Source organism: Microcaecilia unicolor, chromosome 2 (genome assembly GCF_901765095.1).
Source record: "Microcaecilia unicolor chromosome 2, aMicUni1.1, whole genome shotgun sequence".
In the NCBI taxonomy this organism is placed as follows: Eukaryota; Metazoa; Chordata; class Amphibia; order Gymnophiona; family Siphonopidae; genus Microcaecilia; species Microcaecilia unicolor.
The window spans coordinates 398,215,257-398,233,866 of record NC_044032.1 but is presented as its reverse complement, the minus strand read 5'-3'; the positions used below and the strand labels follow the sequence as shown (position 1 = coordinate 398,233,866).

The window sequence follows — 18,610 nt, the reverse complement described above, 5'->3', positions numbered from 1 at the left end:
ATAGCAGAAAGACTTGGGTTCAAAGCTGCTTGTTTAGTTTTTCAAATCTTACAGGGTTTCACCTCTGAACTGATGACTAAGACCACTTCGCTATGTTTGGACCAGTCTAACAGAATGAAAGAACAACTGATGCTAGCATCACCGTTTCAAAAGACAATTCGAAATCAGAAGATTTTCAGCTCTCTCGTACCTGGACTGGCAAAAAATACACATAAAATTATGATATGCCATACTTTACACACATAACTGTGTACTCTGCCCACACTCTGCCCATGTGTACGCCCACCTTCAAACTATACGCCATTGCATTTAGACACCAGTTTACAGAATAGTGTTTAGATGGAATATGGGTATTTACATGCTTTATGTGCACATATACACACAAAAAAGCTGGTATTGTTGTCATTTTACACACATTCTGGTCCCTAAAATAGGCACACTCTTTTAGAATTACCCTCAGCGCTGGCCCAACTGGTAGGAAAGTCTAGGCAACCATCTGCAGTGGCAGCTTCTTGGGGGCAGCAAAGAGCAGTTCTAGTCAAAGCAGAACAATAGGTTCAGACAGCCACACGTACGCACATACTTTAACCTCTATTTTTATAGAATGTGTGTGTGGTGATCATGATTTTTGAGTTTAATTACCAAAATCCTAGGAGGGTTGCATGGTAGGGACCTGAAAGTGAATTTGGAGGGGGGCAGGGGAGGCTGAAGTTTTGCCCAGGTTGCCCACTACCCTTGCACCCGCTCCGATTACCCTCAGGACATATCCAGCCAAATTTTCAGGATACCCTCACTTAATATGCATGAGATACATCTGCATACAATGGAGGTAGTACAGGTAAACTTGACTCACTGACTGGCTGGTTGAGTCCAGAGAACTGGGTTGAGAACCCAAGCTTTATAGGAATACAGCATTTCCCTGCATCTCCACCAGGATTCTATGATCTTCACAAGGAGAAATTTTTTTCCTTGCCATCTTTGATGGAAATTGGGTGCTCTTATCCGAAAAACTTTCAAGAGATGTTACTTGCCATCTGGTTAAGTCATAACACCATCTTTTTAAAGCAGGTGGAATAACCACTAGATGCCTTTCAGTCATCTCCCATAGTATATCAACTTTGAAATTTCATATAAGATATACACACATACACATATGAACGTAATGTTAAAAAAAAGCAAAACCTTATACAAGCTTGTTTTCTGCACAACTGTCAAAACCTGACCAATTTCAATAAAATTTGGGATACATCATCCTGGATAAATGTACAAGCCCCTACACTCATGCCGGTCACCTCGCATAAATGACACCATCTCCTAGCGCTTTTCATGATATGCTCAGGCACTATTTTGCTTTATACATAAGCAGTTATCATGGTTTTCAGTCAGGAGGATCTGATCCTTACAAAAACATTTGTATCTGGAGAAAGTTATGGTTCTCGTAGACTGGTACAAGAGTTTCCAGAAAAGAGGTGGAAAAGGATAAGCAAAGAATATGTATTGAAGAAAGTGTGAGAAATAGGCTCAACTGATCGCAAGTCAAGAAGCAGCATCACAACAATTGAACTTGTGCTGAACCAAAAGGGTGTACCTAACACAAGTCCATTAAATTAGTCAAGCAACTGATATTTCTCAGTCAGTGTTTCGAATCATCCACAGTGATCTTCACCTACAGTGCCTTAAGTGGAGGCAAGCACAACACCTAACTGAGAACAACTGCATTGTTTGTATAACAGTCCAAGCAACTCCTTCGCAAGTTCCCCCCACATGCTGTTGATTTCATTTGGTTTACAGATGAGAACATTTTCATGGTTGAGCCACCTATCAACACCCAAAACTACCGAATTTTAAGCACAGACTGCAGTGAAGAAGTACAATCTTGCTGCTGATCGTCTTCTGCATACTTGCTCGAAATTCAGCAAATCGGTCATAGTCTCCATTGGCGAGTTCAAAATGGGATACACAGAGCTTTTCTTTGTCAACCCAGGTGCAAAGATTAATGGTGAGTACTATTATGAAGTTTTATCATCACAATAACTGCTACTGGCCATTTGGCATATTGCCGGCAATGTTTACGTTTCAGCAAGACAGTGCACCTGATCATCATGCTTGTCAAACCATCCAGTTGCTGTAAGGAATGACTCTGGATTTCATTTCGTCAGAGTTGTGGCCTCCTAACAGTCCGAACCTTGCTTATTACAGGATTTGGGGTCTTATGCAGCAGAGTGTTTACGAAAAGGTTGATTTTTTGCACCGACAGTGTCTGGCTGAGGTGTAGGTCAACTTGAGTCAGAATGTCACTGATGCTGCAGTGGAAAAATGACTTCGAGTAGTGGGCAGACCAGGGGTGCTGAAATTTTTTTTTTTTTTACAGGTGGTGCATTTCCCCCCCTTTCCCCCCTCCATTCATATCCAGCAATTCTCCTCTCTCCCCTACCCTCCCTTCCCTCTCATCCATGTCCAGCGAATTCTCCTCTCTCCCCTCCCTCTATCCATGTCCAACAAGTCTCATCTCTCCCCTGCCCTCCCTTCCACATCCAGCGATTTCTACTCTCTCCCCTCCCCTCCATGTCCAGTAACTCACCCGCCCCTTTTCAGCCCCCCCTCCTCAGTTCCAGGCCCCCCCTCTCCTCCGAGTTCCAGGCCCCCCTCTCCTCTCCTCCTCCTCTCCTCCAAGTAACAGCCACAGCCACAGCCCGACCTGTTCTCCCACAACAGTCCTCCGTCCTCGCCTTCCTGCCGCCCAGAATTTAAAACTCATCTTACCTCGCTCAGTCCCGGCAGCAGTGAAAGGCGAGCAGGCTCGGCTTCAGTCTTCCCTTCTCTCTCAGCTCTAGTCTCACCCTCGCAGACACAGGAAATGAGGGCGGGACCAGAGAGAGAAGGGAAGGCTGAAGCCGAGCCTGCTCGCCTTTCACTGTTGCCGGGACCCGAGGTAAGATGAGTTTTAAATTCTGGGCGGCAGGAAGGCGAGGACGGAGGACTATTGAGGGAGAAGAGGGCAGGCAGGTCGGGCTGGAACTGGAACTTCTGACGACGGGGAAAATATTGGGGGTGCTCGAGCACCCACAGCATCCACAGAGTCGGCACCTATGGTTGGCACACAGATAGCACGTAAGCCCTTACTGCAGTGGTTCCCAAACCTGTCCTGGGTGAATCTCAGTCAATCATGATTATTCACGAGTTAGATTTGCATGCAATGGAGGCACTGCATGCAAATTCATTGCAGACATCCTGGAAACTTGACTGGCTGGGGTTCCCCCAGGACAGATTTGGGAACCATTGACTTACCACCTACAAAATGGGTGGCAGTAAGTGCACATGTGGTAATAGTTATGCTAATGGCAACATTAGAACACGGCCATTAATACAAACAATAGAAAAATAAGTCATTTTTTTTGGCTGTGGTAAAAATGGCCTTAGTGTGCGGGAAAGACATGCATAAGGACACACTCAGGCCACTTTTTAGAGCAGTTTAGTGAAAGGGCCTCTAACTGTGCAGCCCTAATAAAAATATTAAATAATTATGTAATACAGTTCCAAGATAATATATATTTTTAGTGTGCAGTTAGTGAACTCATATTTGGATGTTACAGCAGGATGCCTGAGCATGTCTCACTTTAGTTTTGTCATCTGTGCGCTAAGCACACAGTAATTGCTTTTTTTAACTTGTTTTTGGAGGGGGCATGTCAGGAGCAGAGAATGGGCACGGATGTTATAATTAGCTAGTGACATGACATCACTGCCGGGCTAACCACGTCCATAACACAGAAGCCCTTAATGCCACCTAAATAGAAGGCGGTTAAATGCTCCTGCATTAGCTAGCATGCATCTGCTTCAAAACAAAAACAAACCCCTAACATATTTAATAAATATGAAAAAGCCCTTCTTGATAGCCACACTAAAAATGTGCCTAGCATGTGGGAAAGTCCCATGTAAGGATGCACTAAGCCCATTTCTTAGCACAACTTAGTAAAAGGGCCCCTAAAATTTTAACATGTTAAAATTTTTAACACAATTAATGACCCCAACAACAACCTTCCTCTCCCTACCAATCACCCGCTCATTCACTCATCTACCAGCCAGGCCCACTGCCACCCCAGGTTTGTATCACTCTCTCCCCCCCTCCCCCAACACCCCACCATTTAGCATTGCCCCTATCTCTCCCCCTTCCCATCCCCCTACATCGTTCTGTCTCCCTTTTCTATCCCCCTCCCTCACTTACATGGTCTGGGGCGTATCTGAGGTTCAGCGGTAAGGGGGGCAGGGGATAAAGTGAGGAGGCACATTATAGCCCCCCCCCCCCCCGGCCGCCGCCGCCTACCCCCCCCCCCCCCCCCCCCGCCATCACCTACCCCCGCCGAGGTCCGCTTCCTCCTGCCTGCCGGTGCCTTTTACTTCAGCTGGCGGGGGACCCAACCCCCGCCAGCCCAGCCGATGTCTTGTTTAAGTTTTCTTCCTCGTGCTGTGCTGTTAAAAGCTGCATCCCTTCCCTTCCAGTTTCGGACGGAGTCTGACGTCGCAGCACGTTGTACGTGCAGGACGTCAACATGCTGCGACGTCAGACTCCGTCCGAAACTGGAAGGGATGCAGCTTTTAACAGCACAGCACAGTACGAGGAAGAACTTAAACAAGACCTCGGCTGGGCTGGCGGGGGTCCCCCGCCAGCTGAAGTAAAAGGCACCGGCAGGCAGGAGGAAGCGGACCTCGGCGGGGGTAGGTGACGGCAGGGGAGGGTTGACGGCGGTAGGGGGGGTCCAGGGTGAAATCTGCGGGGGCCCAGGCCCCTGTGGCCCCACGCAGATACGCCCCTGGTCTGGGTTCTGCAGAGTGGCAGCAGAGGCAACAGCAGCAAACAGAGTACAAACATGGGGACACCGCTGGCTCTGCCAGTCCAATAAATAAGAGCAGCTAGTAATGCACAGATAGGACAACGTGCGCAGCACAAGGAGGTTTGATAAAAGGAGCCGGCATGAGCCCTATCAATTTCATTGTTTTGGGTGTACCATGATGGCAGCAGCTGTATTGGGAAGAATTAAAACCTCTTTGGGTACCGAATGTGAAACTATATAATCAAGCTTGGTTACTGCAACATTCTAGGGGATTGGTTCCTTCACACTCAATTTCATAACCCACTAGACCTAGAATCTGCATTTTATGCTCCCTATAGGTTTACTCTTTGCTACATAACAAACGGGCCCAATTCCATGTGGGTATAAGGCAGAGCACATTGCTTCGTCCGCGGGGGGCTGTGTGGAGTGTGCTTGTTAGGGGTTGGGGGGGGGGGAACCCCCTGATCACAGATCAGATTTTGATACAAGGCAATTTGGCCTTCGAACCAGTACTGGATAAAACCATTTTTGCTTTATGGGAACGCAAAGGCATATTTCTCTTGAAGCACCTGTTGAGTGGGGATGGTGCATTGCTTATGTTTGAGGAGTTATAGGCCCGGGTGGGACCTACCTAAGGTAACAGGTTTGCTTATTATCAGATCAAACACTATATAGCTTTTTTAGATAAAGGGCTTTTATGTCAACTTATGGGGGACCGAATTCAAGGATTCTTTTCAGGAGATATCCACAGAGAGAGTCTCAATTTCAGGCTTCCATAAAGCCCTTACTATATAGGAACCCCAAAAGGATTTTACTGAACTCAGAAACAGGTGGGAGCTAGATTTGGGTACCCGTTGCCCCGTTGGGATATACTACTCACTTTGAAGAGCAATCCAGCCCTCACAACTGATGCCTGCTTGAGGGAACGTTATCATCAAGTTTTGCACAGGGTCTACCTGACTCAATCACAATTGTTCCATATGGATGGAATACAAGATCCCTCTTGCCCTAAATGCGGCCACCCTCATAACTCCTTTTATCACACATTTTGGACATGTCCCAAGGTTCAGCTCTTCTGGGAACGAATTAGGAGATTCATGATCTTAATGTTGGGGAGGGGGCATTAAGTAACGTGGAACAATTCTTACTAGATACAACACAAGCTTTTTGGGATTCTGAAAGGGTAATACTATGTTAATTCATAAAATGAGCTTGGAAGCACATAAATGCATTTTACAATACTGGACCTCAACTTAGCCTCCGGCTTACTGGTGTTGGAGGAACCAATTGAACATGTTGGTGACATGGGAGACTAGAGAAGCAAAAGGCTCACTTAAACGTAACAAGCGTTTCTTGCTGGTCTGGGATCCTTACCTATAAATCCTCCACCCACGAGGTTGGAGTTTGCTCCTTAACAGCTTATAGGCTACTGGCCTTAGCAATTTCGTCTGTAACTGCAGCCCTATCCTTACTGTGGTGAGGGTGGTGGGGGGGGGGGGGTTTGGCATTTTGTCCCATGTTAGTGCCTTGGGGGGTGGGGGGGGGTCATAAGAGTATACACCCTCTGAGGCTGTTTTTGTTTATATGTGGGTGAGGGGGGGAATTTGGAGAATGAAGTATTGGGAGGGAGGGTGGGAGAGAGGGACTTGGTACTCTTACAGTTTTTGTTTTGATGGGTAGACACACCTTGTTATCGACGGTGTTGATATGTTCATTTTGTTTATTTCCAGAACATTGTTCAATAGGGTGGTAGGATGAGGGAGGGGGTTGGTTTATATGTAAAATATGAAATGACTCACAGTTTCATACTTTGGCTGTTACTTTATTTGTTACATAGTAACATAGTAGATGACGGCAGAAAAAGACCTGCACGGTCCATCCAGTCTGCCCAACAAGATAACTCATATGTGCTAATTTTTGTGTATACCCTTCTTTGATTTGTACCTGTGTTCTTCAGGGCACAGATCTATAAGTCTGCCCAGCACTATCCCCGCCTCCCAACCACCGGCTCTGGCACAGACCGTATAAATCTGCCCAGCACTATCCCTGCCTCCCACCACCGGCTCTGGCACAGACCGTATAAGTCTGCCCAGCACTATCCCTGCCTCCCAACCACCAGTCCCGCTTCCCACCACCAGCTCTGGCACAGACCGTATAAGTCTGCCCAGCACTATCCCCGCCTCCCAACCACCAGCCCCGCCTCCCGATCTGGACTAAGCTCCTGAGGATCCATTGTTTGTCCAATAAAAATTGTTTAAACATAAAACCTCTTTGGGTGGAAACCAGCTTCAGCCTTATGACATCATGCCGCCTCCTGTTATCAAACCCCCTTGACCCAACAGGACTGGCAGAAAAGCCAGTGACTAGATAATGCTGGATGAGAGAGAGAGAGAGAGAGAGAATATGCTGCATGGTTTGGGGGTGTGGGGGGGTTAACCTCTCACACAGTCAGGATTAAAATACCAGTGTACCTGAACATAAAACCATTTGCTAGCCAATTTATGCAATTCATCTTGAAATTTAAAAACTTATCGTGACTGAATGTTTAAAATTTCTAATCGACATGCAACCGTAATTTTTATTGATTTATGTTTTGTACCAACATGCGTAGTGAATCAACAGGCCATGCCTGGAACATGACTTTCCTTTGTACAGAAGCCGCTTAACCATGGAGACAGACAGCTAGATCCCCTTTTTGAAATTTGCTTTGCCATTCTAAATGTACGAGTTCCTACAGTTATAACTTGCCCTAGGGAGAAAACTGCACTTATAAGAAATATTCAAATATACGCATATAGTTTATCCCACCAACCCCCATTCAAAAAAATGGCAGGGGCTAAGTATGCAGTTATATTATAGAAAGCCTTCAAAGGAAACTATCTGCATACTTGCCACTATCCCATGGATTCTATATAATACTACTTAAGTTGCGAACACAAATCCAGTTGTATTCTGGATTTGTGCACGCAACTTATTTAACAAGGCAATCAACTCTGATAATTGCCACTTAACAATTATTGACACTAATTGGCACTGATTAGAATTTACACACACAACATATCTATAGTGTGATGCGCATAAATTCTAAGTCGAATAGCTGAAAGAGGGCATGGCCATAAGCGTGGAATAGGCGTGTCATGGGCGTTTATTAAATCTATGCGCATTGATATAGAAATACACTCAATCCACGTCTAATTTAGGCGCCTGCATTAAATCGAGTTTTACTTGGCGTAATTGTTTGCGACTAAATTTAATCACATGGACGGGCACTCGGCATATTCTACAATCCGCACAGAAATTTAGTCTTATTCTAAAAATAATACACCTAAATTTAGGCATATTTTATAGAATATGCTTACGCGTATTTTGTTTCGAAGCAATATATAGAATCTACTCCTATCTGGCTTAAAGAAAATGAACACCTTAATGCATATAGGCAAAATCCTTGATACAATGGGCCCCTGCACTCAGTTTCAGGATGAACAGGGAATCACATTTTACACTGCTACCTCAGTGGCACAGATGTTATAATAAGATGGCATTAAAAATATTTAACAAACTGATTAATCATTTCTTACAGGTTATTCATTGCCATAATTTGGACTAACAGAAAAGTACCTGAGATTTAGCTCCAGGTGTCATTGGTGTAGCAAAGTTGTTTAAGTCCCAAATGTAAATTTCCGATTCGTTAGCACCAGAGGCCACAAGATTAGTCTAAATAAAACAGAAAAAAAATCAAAAATATACAAATTAAAAAGTTAAGCTTCACTGTACCTCTTGAGATTACTTTTAACATTTTACAGCCAGTAACAGTCTACAGAAAACAGACCTCATATAATGCTCCCTCCCCCTCCATACGCTTCAGTCTTCCAAAAATTGCTGCAGCTTAGACATGGATTAGGTCTTTAAAAGATATTCTATAGGGAGGGGGACTAGGAGAGGCCTGAATATTTTCTACAGAATAGCTATCCTGGACTATACTAAACAACATTCAGCATCTAAGCCAGCACAGTGATCCTAATTAGCCAAGGCCTTACCTCATCTACTGTCCGTGCACACCTATACCAGCAAGTCTTTGTGTGCCCAGCTCATCCAATCAGAAAACTGTTCTACATGTGACACAATGTCCTCTATATTGTGCACTCTTGCAAGAAGGCAAAAGAAAAGGGACGAAAAGAAGAAAGACTTTTCTCTGCTGTTAGTAATACGTAACCTATCGTTAAAACAATCCGTAATACCTGAAGACTGGAGGGTGCCAATGTGACACAGATTTTTAAAAAGGGTTCTAGGGGTGATCTGGGAAATTACAGACCAGTAAGCCTGATGTCGATGCTGGGCAAAATAGTGGAAACTATTATAAAGAATAAAATTACAGAATACATAGACAAACGTGGTTTAATGGGACAGAGTCAGAATGGGTTCAGTCAAGGGAAGTCTTGCCTCACCAATTTGCTTAATTTCTTTGAATGTGTGAACAAACATGTGGACAAAGGTGAGCCGGTTGATGTAGTTTATCTAGATTTTCAGAAAGCTTTTGATAAAAGTTCATCGTGAGAGACTCCTGAGAAAATTAAAGAGTAAGAGTTAAGGGATAGGAGGCAACATTCTGTTTTGGATTAGGAATTGGTTACTGGACAGAAAACAAAGGGTAGGGTTAAATGGTCATTTCTCTGAATGGAGGAGGGTAAACAGTGGAGTGCCACTGGGATCGGTGCTATTTAACATTTATCAATGAAATAGAAATCTGAACGAGCAAGGTGATTAAATTTGCAGATGATACAAAACTATTCAAGGTTGTTAAAACACGTGCGGACTGTGAAATATTGCAGGAAGACCTGAGGAAACTGGAAGACTAGGCAACCAAATGGCAGATGAAAATTAATGTGGACAAATGCAAGTTGATGCACACTGGAAAGAATAGTTACCTGATGCTAGGGTCTACCTTGGAGGACGACTCAATTGTGAGAACAAGCAGCCTGCTTGTCCTCGGAGAAATGAGATTACACATTATTGTTGCCATATGGAAAAGAGTGCTTCATATTAATTCATTTTGTTATTCAGTAAAAAGAGTTACCAGAGCAGAATAAAAATTGTATGTTACCCCTACTGCACCAGTCAACTACTGGGTTATGTCCATTGACCACCAGATAGGCAGAAAAAGAAAGTAGTATTTGTAACTTCCTCCTTAAGGGAATCGTGAAGCCATAAAATGTTCAGTATAAGCCATGTAATGGTGCACATGATTATAAATCAGCCAAAAAAAGTGAAGAGGCAACACAAATTGAAGAGCTTATTTCCAAAACGTGCTAAGTCCATTGGACTTGGAGAGTTTTGGAAATAAGCGTGTCAATTGTCCCAAATTAGAAATACCTACACCAACAAAGTAAGCATATACTCTGAAACACAGTTTTCACTGAGTAAGGAGCAGGTGGGGGGAAGAGGGGTTGGTGGTTGGGAGGCTAGGATAGGGGAGGGCAGACTTATACGGTCTGTACCAGAGCCGGTGATGGGAGACGGGAAATACTGCTGGGCAGACTTATACGGTCTGTGCCCTGAAAGACAGGTACAAATTCAAGATATGAGTTTATCTTGGGCAGACTAGATGGACCATGCAGGTCTTTTTCTGCCGTCATCTACTATGTTACTATGTATATGCGAGACTTAGCAGACTGAAGAAGCAATGAAATCTGTCAGAAAAGGAGACAAAAACTCAATCAGGATGGGTTTCTGGACTGGTAGGCCTAAAGGAAAGAAAATTAACAGGTAAGATATAATTTTTTCCTCTTTACTGTCTGTACCATACCAGTCCAGAACTATTACGATGTAGCAAAGACGTGTCTAAAACGAGTGGGACTAGAAGAACAGGAAAAAATACTGCAAGTAGTAAGATGGAGACCATATGCTTAATGCAGAGAAAGAGTAGTACTGAAACTGAAAGAGGAAAACAATCAACTGGAAAGAGTGAGAGGGTGCCAAGAATACTCAATGCCAAGAGAACTCTATTCCAAAAGAGAAAGCTAAATGAAATGCATCTTAGGAACACAGTGGGAAGAAGGAAAAAAAGAAACTCTGCAACTGTATTGGATTGTAAGAGATTCTATAAAGAAATCTTTTCCTTGACAATAAGGGAATAACAGACTGGATAGACAACCACGTGAGACCTCCGGTTCATAATAAAGGCAGTATTAACTGTTAATGCTAATGACCAACAGAGCTATCTACAGAAAATAGCCAATGCAAGAAGCCATACCACCCAGCTGAAATGTACAGTTTGAGGAATATAGGTACATGATGTAATAGTAAAATATAACTGGGAAAAAGTGTGCCATCTAGAGTTGTCAAAGATGTAGAAAAGAACCCAATTGGAGAAGCAATGCACAATAGTGAATCAGAGTGACTGACAATATGAGAGGAAGGAATAAGAAAAACACCCCTGTGGGTGCTGAAGCTATACCAATTGAGCATGATGCAGTAGTCATGCAAACTAATTGGTTGCTATCACTGTGTCACACTGGAGGCTGCCGTAAGAGCAGATAAGGGAATGACCAGAACATTTAAATTCTCAGACATCTCAAAATTACATTACATTCTGGGCTTCTATTCCACATTAACCTTCATAGTTCTATGTGGATTACAAAAAAAGCAGCACCACCAGAAGAGACATCTGGGAATTTACATATTACATATAAAAAGAAAATCACATATTTCTTAAACAAGACGCAGTAGAGGAAGAATAATGAATATTTTACACAAAAGTGTCTAGTAAGCCACTCTACACTATAGATGCAAAGCAGTATTACAGCAAAGCAGTCATCCCCAAACAAGGGAGAAAATGGAGACTGCAACAAGACCAGATGAAACAATTGACAAACTCCAACATCACCTTATGAAGGAACTTAGGGTGCGTGCAAAAAACTATTCTGTTACGATGAAACTTTGTGTAAGTTGGATCAGTTACTAGGGCCTGAAGCTCACTGACTGCCACCAAAAACACAACTTTCCAGGTCAGATACTTCAGATAACAGGAGTTAAGCGGCTCACAAGGAGATTTCATCAGCTGAGTGAGAACAACATTGAGATCCTATGACACAGTGGGACATTTGAAAGGGGGCTTTGTCAACAGCAAACCTGTCATAAAACATACAACTAGAGGCTGTACAGAGATGGACTTACCTCCTATATGGAGATGGTAAGCACTAATTGCACCAAGGTGAAGCCTTACAGAGTTGGTTTTCAAACCATTCTCAAAGATGTGAAGAAGTTATAAAAGCAGTTTTTGTGTAGGACAAGTAAAATAATCTAGGGCCTTGTGACAGAACAGTGTGTTTTAAGACTGTAAAACCACCTTAATTAATTCTTCAAGTGTATTTCTCTAGTTTGGCCAGCAGGTGGTGCATGTTATGTTTTAAGCTGTTAAAAAGAACTGACATTTTCTTCTATAGTTAACACAGATAAAGGAAGTGCTTGCAGTGATGTAAACATCTATTTTCAAATGTTGTTGTTCTGGGCTCTGATTGGCCTGGAGTTTGAAGTTACCCAGGAGTTACTGGCTTTTGCTCCAGTCTTAGCCAGGAAGAAACGAGAGCTGAATGTATTTGCTGAGGCTCAGTGAATAGTTGTATGTACTGATCTTCCCAGATACTAAATAGTTAGTATACAAATGTTTAGTTAGTGTTATAATTGATCCATATTTCAGTTACCTGTTATTGTTTAGCTGATTGCACTTTTTCTGTTTCACTGTTCAAGTTCTGACAATAAACCTTGATTAGTTTGTTGACTCTGCCTGTCTGGACTGATAAAGAATCCTGGTGATTTGTGTGTTGGGTCTTTCTGGGAACTGTGGGAGCACTGGGAGTTTGACCTCCAGTAACCTAGAAATCACTGGGGATAATTTGAGAGCGGGAAACTCGCCCAGAGGTGGTTGAAACCCAGTCAGGGGAAGGAAGGTTCTTGTACAGAGCACAAGAGGCTGTGCTGGGGACAGACCCTCTAAGAGGCATATTTTCAAAGCACTTAGCCTTCCAAAGTTCCATAGAAACCTATGGAACTTTGGAAGGCTAAGTGCTTTGAAAATATGCCTCTATGTGGCCACAGGGTAACTACAGGCGGGTGGCTAGGCATTTTGTGATATCGTCAGGCAGATTTAAGGAAGCAAACTGAGGACCAGGGACTGGAGGTTGGGATGCAAAAGGGATCCCTTATTCTTCGTGATAAGGGTCAGAAAACACTTCAATTTTTATGGTTCTTCTGGCCAATAAGGGATGATTAAATCATAGTTCCTCGATCTTGCTTGAGTTTCAGCAAAGTCTTCTCTATGAGAAGTATTGGAGGATACGCATACAGAGGGATCATTGAAAACTTCTTGATGGGCGGTAATGGTGATGAAGGGGCCATTTGTACTGGTCTTGGTGATGCAACGAGGGCTATTCAAAGGTGAAGTATAAAAACCTCCAGAGTCACTCCTGACTCTTTTTTTCCTCCTCTGTTCTAAAGGAAGCCACAGTAACTCGGTATGGGTCTTTACTAATACGGGAAACCTCACTTGTTTTCTTTTTGTGATTGTAATAAGGCCTAGCCTTTGCAAAGGGATAAATAGCTCCTCATTTGTAGTCTGCCTCATCTCTCTTAAATTTAGAAGTTTTAATCTCTTTAGTGTCAGCCTTAAATTTATCTTTTGGATCGTCATGTTGCAAATTATTGAGTTTAACATCTTATGTCTCATGTAAGGATTTGCTCTTATTTTTAGAAGTCTCTGCTATTAGGATCATCAAATCCAAACTACATTTGTTTAAGATAGAACACCACTTATCAAGAAACTCTTGATCATCTAGGAACATCGTAGGAGCCTTAGTTAGTCTTACACCCATATTCAACACCACATTACACAATGTATTAAAGAAAGTAAAGTCTTATTCTTACTTTTTCTTTTTAGACCAGCTTATGTTTATTTTACAAGATGTATTGCCAAGGGTACATGTGATTGTCAAGTATATGCATCAAGATTTGTTCACTTTTTTTTTTTTTTTTTTTTTTTTTTTTTTTTTAACTATATACATATAATTTCTTCTGTGTTTTAAAGACATACAATATTTTAACCTTGTCCTTCAGTAATCGATCTTAATCTGTACTCTGTTATTATTATTTTTTATTCGATTGTATTCTTTTTATATTACTGTTGTTTATCATTATGTATGATTTTAAGATTGCTTACTTATTTGTCTTCTTATAAATTCGTTTATATTTGTACAGACTCCTGAGGCAGGCACGTGTGTGCCGAAACATGGTACCAATATTACTGTTGTTTATCATTATGTATGATTTTAAGATTCCTTACTTATTTGTCTTCTTATAAATTCGTTTATATTTGTACAGACTCCCGAGGCAGGCACGTGTGTGACAAAACATGGTACCATGTCAAGTACTACTACTACTACTACTATTTAACATTTCTAGAGCGCTACTAGGGTTACGCAGCGCTGTACAATTCAACATAGAAGGACAGTCTCTGCTCAAAGAGCTTACAATCTAAAGGACAAATGTACAGTCAGTCAAGTAGGGGCAGTCAAATTGGGGCAGTTTAGATTTCCTGAAAGGTATAAAGGTTAGGTGCCGAAGACAATATTGAATAGGTGGGCTTTGAGCAAGGACTTGAAGATGGGTAGGGAGGGGGCTTGGCGTAGGGGCTCAGGAAGTTTATTCCAAGCATAGGGTGAGGCGAGGCAGAATGGGCGGAGCCTGGAGTTGGAGGTGGTGGAGAAGGGTACTGAGAAGAGGGATTTGTCCTGTGAGTGGAGGTTTCAGGCGGGTACGTAAGGGCAGATGAGGGTAGAGAGGTAATGAGGGGCTGCAGACTGAGTGCATTTGTAGGTAAGAAGGAGAAGCTTGAACTGTATGCGGTATCTGATCGGAAGTCAGTGAAGTGACCTGAGGAGAGGGGTGATATGAGTATATCGGTTCAGGCGGTATATAAGACGTGCAGCAGAGTTCTGAACGGATTGAAGGGGGGATAGATGGTTAAGTGGGAGGCCAGTGAGGAGTAGGTTGCAGTAGTCAAGGCGAGAGGTAATGACAGCGTGGATGAGAGTTCGGGTTGTGTGCTCAGAGAGGAAAGGGCGAATTTTGCTGATGTTAAAGAGGAAGAAGCGACAAGTCTTGGCTGTCTGCTGGATATGCGCAGAGAAGGAGAGGGAGGAGTCGAAAATGACTCCGAGGTTGCGGGCAGATGAGACAGGGAGGATGAGGATGTTATCAACTGAGATCGAGAGCGGAGGGAGAAGTGGGTTTTGGTGGAAAGACGATAAGCTCGGTCTTGGCCATGTTCAATTTCAGGTGGCGGTTGGACATCCATGCAGCAATGGCGGATAAGCAGTCATCTTAAATAAACATCTTTAATTTCACATTGGGAGTCCTAAGTCTGAAAACAAAGAGTTTGATCCAGTTACCCCTCTTTGTTTTTGGCACTGAGTGTAAAGCCCATCGACAGGAGCTTCCCATCTCAGGTTGGATGGAGCAGTCATCAGTACCTTCTGAGGAGGCGCAATTTGGAATGGCAGTCCCACAAGTCAAATTTGACCAAATTGTCCACCAGAGGAATCCAATTCTGGAGGGACCAGGATGACACCTGCTAGATTCCCAGCTGCCTGAGACTACTGGGAAGCTAGGGTCCACTGGGCCTCTATCGGAGACGAGTGATGAGGGTGACATGCACCGACAAGGCCATGTGGCCTAACAATCTCAACATCTGCCAAGCTGTGATCTGCTTGCTGCTTCAGACTTGAAAGGCGATTGCTACTAAAGCATCTGCTCTCGCCTGAGGTAAAAAAGCCTAAGCTTGCTCTGTATTGAAAAGAGCTCCAATGTACTCCAATTGCAGTACTGGGGGAAGGTGGTATTTAGGATAGTTTATAACGAACCCTAGTAGCCCCCAGTACCCGAATAGCTCTCTGCAATGACTCGTACCCCCTCCTACAATGTGCTCTTCACCAGCCAGTTGTCCAGGTAGGGAAACACAAACTCACAGTCTGCTTGGGAACACTGCAACTACTGTAGTCATTTGGTGAATACCCTGGAAGGGGACGTGAGCCAAAAGGCAGAACACGATACTGGTAGTGGTGTTTCCCTACTCGGAATCTGAGATACTTTCTGTGAAGTATCAATATGTGGGTATAGGCACCCTTCAAGTCCAGAGAGCCTAGCTAATCTTTTTCCTGAATCATGGGAAGAGGGGTGCCCAGGAAAAGCATCCTGAACTTTTCTCTGACCAGTCTGTTCAGGGCCCTTATGGCTAGAATGGGACAGAATCCCCACATTTTCTTGGTCACAAGAAGTACCTGGACTAGAATCCCTTCCCTTCTTCCCCTGGTGGCACAGGTTTGACCTCATTGGCCTGTAGAAGGGTGGAGATTTCCTCTATAAGTACCTGCTTGTGCTGAGAGCTGATGAATGATGCTCTTGGTGGGCAATTTGGTGGTTTCTGATGCCAATGAAGTGCGTAACCGAGACGGACTAATTCAAAAACCCACCAGTCTGAGATTACAAAGGGGTCACCTTTGATGGGAATAAAAACTAAGCCTCCCCCTTAGCGGAAGGTCATCCGGGATAGTTATTTGGACTGCAGCCATGCGCTTCTGGAGCCAGTCAAAAGCTTGTCCCTTGCTTTGAATGGGGAACCGGCTGGGGCTTCTGAGGACAAGACTGACGAGGGTGAAAGCACTGGGACTGGGATGGAAACCTTCGCCTTTGAGAATAGTAGGTTCGTCACCTAGGCCCACTTGAAAATCTCCTAGTTGAGGAGGATGCAGCTGGAGGCTGCCAAGAGAGGGACTGGATGGTGTCGATGCGCTTCTTTATAAGGTCAATGAATGTATCCACCATGTCCCCAAAAAGATTGTCTCCTTAGCAGTAAACTCCCTGCTCCACTGACAACCAGACATCAGCTGAGTCGGGTGCTAGATGAAAGCAACAAGGAGCAGCAGCACAGTCCATCAACCCATCCGCTTAGAGGCAGAGAAATACACTGAATGTTCTATGGCTGCCTACTACCCTTAAAGGGCAAGTCACAAAGAACTACCTTCTTTCTCTGTCTCCATCAGCTAGTCGACAGACATAACTGAATAGTTCAGGATTGGCCTGGTACAGACGATAAAGAATGGTACAAATACTGCTAATCACATAACAAGTAATAAGGTTTCTCAATTTAAGCAGTACATAAATTTTCATAAATAAAAAAAAAAGAGAAACCAAACCTGGAAAAGATTCATATCTAGAGCCCGGACTGGACCAGTGTGCTTGTCTTTCTGGTCTATTACAACTTCGCTCTCTTGATTTACAATTTTAGCTGGATCATAGAGAATCAGGTTTCCATTTTCACCTCCTGCGATGAGGACTCCTGACAAGTTACCATCTGAATCCATTCGATGTGGGCCCCATATCAACTTGTGGTACCTATCAAACAATTACAGAGATCAATTTCATTTACACATCTAAGGAAGAACCTTTCTAGATATTCAGTTCAATACAGGGTTTTTTCAAATAGCAATTAAATGTAGTATATTTAAATCTTAATATCTATAAAGCCACTTTCTCTATCCGTAACAATAATTTTTTATTAAACATGTAAACTATTTTTAAAATTCAACAGATGCTACAATATTAACTCTTAACCACTGCAAAAACCGCATACATGTGTAAATCACTCCTAATTCAACTGTAGAGAAAGTTCAATTCACTTGCAGAGATGCAATGATAGCAGTCCAAATAATGACATAAATTTGGACTGCTATCATTGCATCTCTGTAAGTGAATTAGGCGTCATTTACAAATATGTATGTGGTTTTTGCAGCAGTTAAAAGGGCAGAGTTAATATTGTAGCAGCTGATATTATATTGACTATTAAAAATAATGTACATGTTTAATAAAGAATTATTGTTACAGATACAGAAAACGGTTTTATAGATTGATATCAGTAATAATTACTACTTTATTTAGATTGTGAACCCAGTTTACTTTTTTATTATAATAAATATTTAAATCTTAAGTAAGTCTTTACAGTGCCTAGCATAATTCGGAAAACTCAGCCATAAAATCTGAACAAATAATGCACACATGGATAAAATACTGATTTGGAACTTGTGCTTATCCACATGAATGCAATTCAAAGTTCTGCTTATCCACAGCTATTAAATTTCCATACCACGGTGAACAGTAAGCATCTCCAATAGCACTACAGTCGGACCATATGAGGAAGACTAATTCTGATGTATCAACTATGAAGCTGGTGCATGCTTTTTATTTTAAATTATTTATTTAGAACCATTTACATTTTTACAAGCGGTAAAACAACTTGCTGGAAATACAGAGAAAGTAATATGAGGAATTATTTCAGGCAGGTAATTCTATTCTCTTCCTTAGACCACTAAATAGGGAGAGTGAAACAAGATAAGAAGATCAATTAAACAGTAAACAGACAAAAAAAAATGTGGTATTAACCTGATTATCCCCAGATATTACTCGTCTAATTCATTATTCCACATTGATCATCTGGTTGGCTTCTTCAAGGCCAATATGGTGTATAGTCAAATCATTTCATTGATTTTTGTCCAATATTAGTTAGAAATAATACATTTGATTACATTCTCTCTCTTTTAAAAACTAGAAGTTATTTAACAATACATATACTAAGTCTCTAATTCAAATCCCACTGATTAAAGTAATCCCAGTTTTCACAGGCTTCACTCCTTTTAAAGTAATAATTTGAGGAAATATTTCTGAGGAAACTCTGG

General features: G+C 42.6%; 1 protein-coding gene across 6 annotated transcripts in view; it reads right to left on the bottom strand.

Moving 5' to 3' along the window:
* Nucleotides 1-18,610, bottom strand: part of SEC31A (SEC31 homolog A, COPII coat complex component) — a 213,265-nt gene that overhangs the window by 167,890 nt on the left and 26,765 nt on the right. For all 6 annotated transcript variants that reach the window (XM_030190615.1, XM_030190616.1, XM_030190617.1 and 3 more), the window contains exons 4-5: nucleotides 17,075-17,273; nucleotides 8,448-8,543 (exon numbers count right to left, since the gene is read on the bottom strand). In XM_030190615.1, the coding sequence (XP_030046475.1) occupies nucleotides 8,448-8,543; nucleotides 17,075-17,273 (295 nt within the window). The remainder of the gene's footprint in view (nucleotides 1-8,447; nucleotides 8,544-17,074; nucleotides 17,274-18,610) is intronic.